The 4,037-nt window shown below is 49.4% G+C and overlaps 1 protein-coding gene across 1 annotated transcript; it reads left to right on the forward strand.

Moving 5' to 3' along the window:
- Positions 1-445: 445 nt before the first annotated feature.
- Positions 446-3,755, forward strand: LOC112458318 (slit homolog 2 protein-like; the record flags this gene model as incomplete). Its single annotated transcript, XM_025021900.1, has 2 exons — positions 446-1,132; positions 1,934-3,755. Coding segments are annotated over 2 exons (2,205 nt in total), but the record flags the coding sequence as incomplete, so codon positions are not given.
- Positions 3,756-4,037: the final 282 nt, after the last annotated feature.

Consider the following 4,037-nt stretch of genomic DNA (forward strand, 5'->3'; position numbering starts at 1 on the left):
TTGTTCGATCCGCGCCGGGTGTAGAAACGCGGAGAATGATCGTCCTCGGGACGAAACACAACACTCGCGAACGGACACCGGCCGGACTCGAGCTCGCGCAAGCCGGGTCACGTGACTCCCGGGGCTGTTGCCCCGATTGGCTCTCGCCGTGGGCCGTGGGATTGAATGAAAAATCGCGCGCTCGCTACGCAATCGACGCGGCCGAGTCACGTAGGAGGCAAAGGTTACCGTCCGCTATCGCCGTTATGACGATCGCGATTAGAGCTCCGCACGGTCGTTGTCGATAGCCGTTCACCAATGACACCAATCCGCTCCGAAAATTCGCGAGGGCGAAACTCCGGAGTCCCGATATTCCGGCTGTCGCCGATGTATAGCGACTGAGATCTTAGCGTCACAGAACGGAATTTGGCAATAAAATAGCACGAACTGGTAGACGTAACCGGAGCGAGTACGCTCACCTTTGTCGCGATCGCGATTGCAATCGCGATCGCGCGATCCCGGATTATCTAATCTCGCTCGCTCGTATCTTTCTCTCTTCGCGCAGGAACGTCCCGGCAACCGCTTCCAGACGAGCGCGCTGACGTCGCTGGACCGCCTGCCGGACAGGACGACGTGGATCCAGATCACGGGGCTGCGTATCGACCGGCTGCCCGCGTACGCGTTCTTCCGCTTCGGCAACAGCCTGCGCAGCTTGGAATTGCACGATTGCGCGATCGGCACGATCGAGCCGGGCGCGTTCGCCGGTCTGCATCAGCTGCAACGGCTCGCGCTCGTCGGCAACCGGCTGCCCGCGGTCGCCGCCCATTGGTTCGGCGATCTCGTCGCGCTCCGCCAATTGGTGCTCGCGCGCAACGGCATCGAGCGCGTCGAGCTCGGCGCGCTGAGCCCGCTCGCCGGCAGCCTGCGCCATCTGGACGTGCGGCACAATCGGCTGCGTTGCCTGCCGTTGGAGGAGCTGGCGCACCTGCGCCACCTCGAGCGCCTCGAGATCGTCGGTAACCCATTGTCTTGCGACTGCCGCGGGAATCTGCAGAGATACCTGACCGACCGCAACGTGGGATTCGAGATTACCGGTCGCTGCTACGAGGAGAACGAGGTTGTCGAACCGATCGACGTGTGGCAGCACCCGGATGTGAGTGGCGGCACTCGAGAAAAAAAACCTAATTTCCATTAATTTCTACCAATATTAACTTTAATCGGTTTAACTTACTTTTTATCTTTTTCTAACTTTTATCTTCGTTTAACTTAATTTTTATTCTTTTCTAATTCTTAGAACTACTAACTATAGTCTTTTCGATGTTCTCCCTTATGAAGTTCGAACTGAAAACGTGCGGTTCCACACATCTGTAAAGGGTCTTTTCTGACCCTTCTGGCCCTTTTAGACCGGAAGACCCTTTTAACCCTCTTCCCTTGGAAAAGTTGAAATTAGTAAAGATTTTTCTTAAATATTTTTTTAGGATTCCTTAAGCAGTCATTATTTGTTTGAAAAATACTCAGAATGTTACAAAAAATTGTGCATTAAAGGGTTAATATTACTATTGACCCTAATAATATTAATTAATTATATAACTAACAATTCGGTATTAACATAATTTTTTTTTATTAAGCGGTCTGATAGATCGCGGCATACTTTCTTTGTAAACTTTTTGAATTTCTGCAATATCTTCAAAATTGAAGAAAATATAGTACACGAAAATGTGCTGTGACGTCATACCTTTTGAAGTTGCCGTCATCAAAGAAACTTTTGCAAGCTATAACTTTCTCAAATTTAGGTTTTTTTTTTAATTCAAAAAGTACTAAAAATCGGCTTAGATTCTCTACATTAATTATGGATACCGCTTAATAACAAAAAATGTTAAAACTGAATTAATATTATATTAAATTAATTTTAAGAGTTAATAATACTGTACTACATCTATTCTCATTTTTTTAGACCTCGGTTACCGGCCACGTGTATTGGACCACTTTCGACGACACTCTGAGCCAGAGAAACATCACCGTGATAAAGCCGATCGTTGAAACTCCCACGGAGAGACCGCCGCCTCGCACGGGTACTTGCGTGCGAGACAGAACCCAAATGTCGCGACAGGTTTACACCTGCAGCGGCATCACCTCGATGGACGAGCTGAACGTTTTACCTCGCTCGGTCCACGCGATTCGCATCGTCCTCTCGAACCTGAAGACGATCTCAACGCGAGCGTTCGCCCGCTTCGACGGCTGGTTGTCCAGGCTAGAATTACGCGACTCCGGTATAGAGACGATCGAGTATCGCGCCTTCATCGACTTGTACAACTTGGAGCACCTGTCGCTGCACAGCAATCACCTGAAAACGGTCACGTCCGAGGCGTTGGAGGGCCTGACGAATCTACGGCACCTGGACCTCTCGCGCAATCACATCTCCCGGATCCCCAACGAGGTGTTCGACGTGGTGCCGCAGCTGTACAGCCTCGACGTGTCCGAGAACTACATGAACTGCCTCGGCGTGGAACACATGGCGCGCAAAATGCCGCATCTCTATTCGCTCAAGGTGTCGGGCAATCCGTGGAGTTGCCTCTGCGGTACCAAGCTGGCCAGCTTCCTTGACTCCCGCAGAATACCGTACCATCGCGAGTCCTTGTTTGACGTGAATGACGACTGTTACGTCACCGGATTTCCGGCGACACCGCCCACCACGGTGGTGACTATCCCGTGGACCACCACGACCGAGCCACCCTCGATCGGCCTCTACAACGAAACGCTCGAGGGTTCCTGCGTCCGAATTCCCGAGTCCACGGAACCGCGGTATCGTTGCGTGGGTGGTAATCTGCTGATGCTGAAAAACGTGCCACGCGACGCTGTTTACATCGAATTCTACGAGGGTCATTTGCCCGTTCTTCCGACCGGTGCTCTCTATAACTTTCGAAAGTTGCAGGAGCTGATCATCAGGAACTGCGGCCTGAGGACGATTTCGCCCGGCGCTTTCAAGGGTCTGGATTCCCTGGAACGGCTCACCGTCCGGGGTAACCCGCTGACGTCAATCGAAGCGAACTGCTTCAACATAGAACGTCTCGAGCGGCTGGATCTGCGCGGTAACTCGATCCGCTACATCGCACCCGGCGCATTCCGTCACCTGCGCAGGCTGGTCTACCTGAATCTCGAGGGCAACGATCTGCAGTGCATCTTTACGAGCGATTTTCAGGACATGCCGAATTTGCACATCGTCGAGTTCGCCGGCAACCCCCTCAAGTGGCGATGCCGCATGGACCTGGAGCAGTTCCTCGAGACGCGAAAGATCAAGTTCGTCAAGGTGGAGAACTCGTGCGAGGGCAAGAAGATCATGAGAAACCTGCTCTATGAGAATCGAACCGTCGAGGTGGAATGTCCGCCCGGCTGCTCGACGGCGAGCAACGTCGAGCTGAGAAAGAACCCGATGTTGTTTGTGGCATTTGTATTGTTCTTCGCGATACATTAGTCATTCGGTAAATAAGAGTAAAAATTAGAGTCAATTTACTCAAAGATTTCGTCTTATCGATAGACGAGATAGTTTTTGAGGGTTGTCCGTCAATGGATCGAAAATTACGTTCGGATATTAAACAATGATACGTCGGTAAAGTATACAGATGAGAGTGATTTTGGTAATCAACGGAGTTCTGAGAGTGAAGATATTTTTGCAGTAGGCGAGGATAGATTTGGTATTGTTAATGTTGTCATTCAATGTGTTCATACCGTGAAAAAGCGCTTATAAACTAATAAATACGTATATTTATTTTTGCGAATGCATATATATAAACTTAAACCCTTCGGAGTCCTTGTAATATTAGATTAATTTAATTATGTTATTAGATTAACATCGCGTACATAGGGAGATAATGCTTCTTAAGTAAAATTAGATTGTTAGGTCGCTTAGATTAATTGTTAGTACCTGTTTGTCGCACACAGAACAATTACGAACATCATAGCAGATTATACATCGCGATGAAAATACGATCTGAAGTATCAATGAGAATTTGTGCAGAAGAGGCAACCTCGTCCAAATCTAATTGTATAATTCGATCTCC

Source organism: Temnothorax curvispinosus, unplaced genomic scaffold, assembly GCF_003070985.1.
Source record: "Temnothorax curvispinosus isolate PA1 unplaced genomic scaffold, ASM307098v1 QBEX01008805.1, whole genome shotgun sequence".
NCBI classification, from domain to species: Eukaryota; Metazoa; Arthropoda; class Insecta; order Hymenoptera; family Formicidae; genus Temnothorax; species Temnothorax curvispinosus.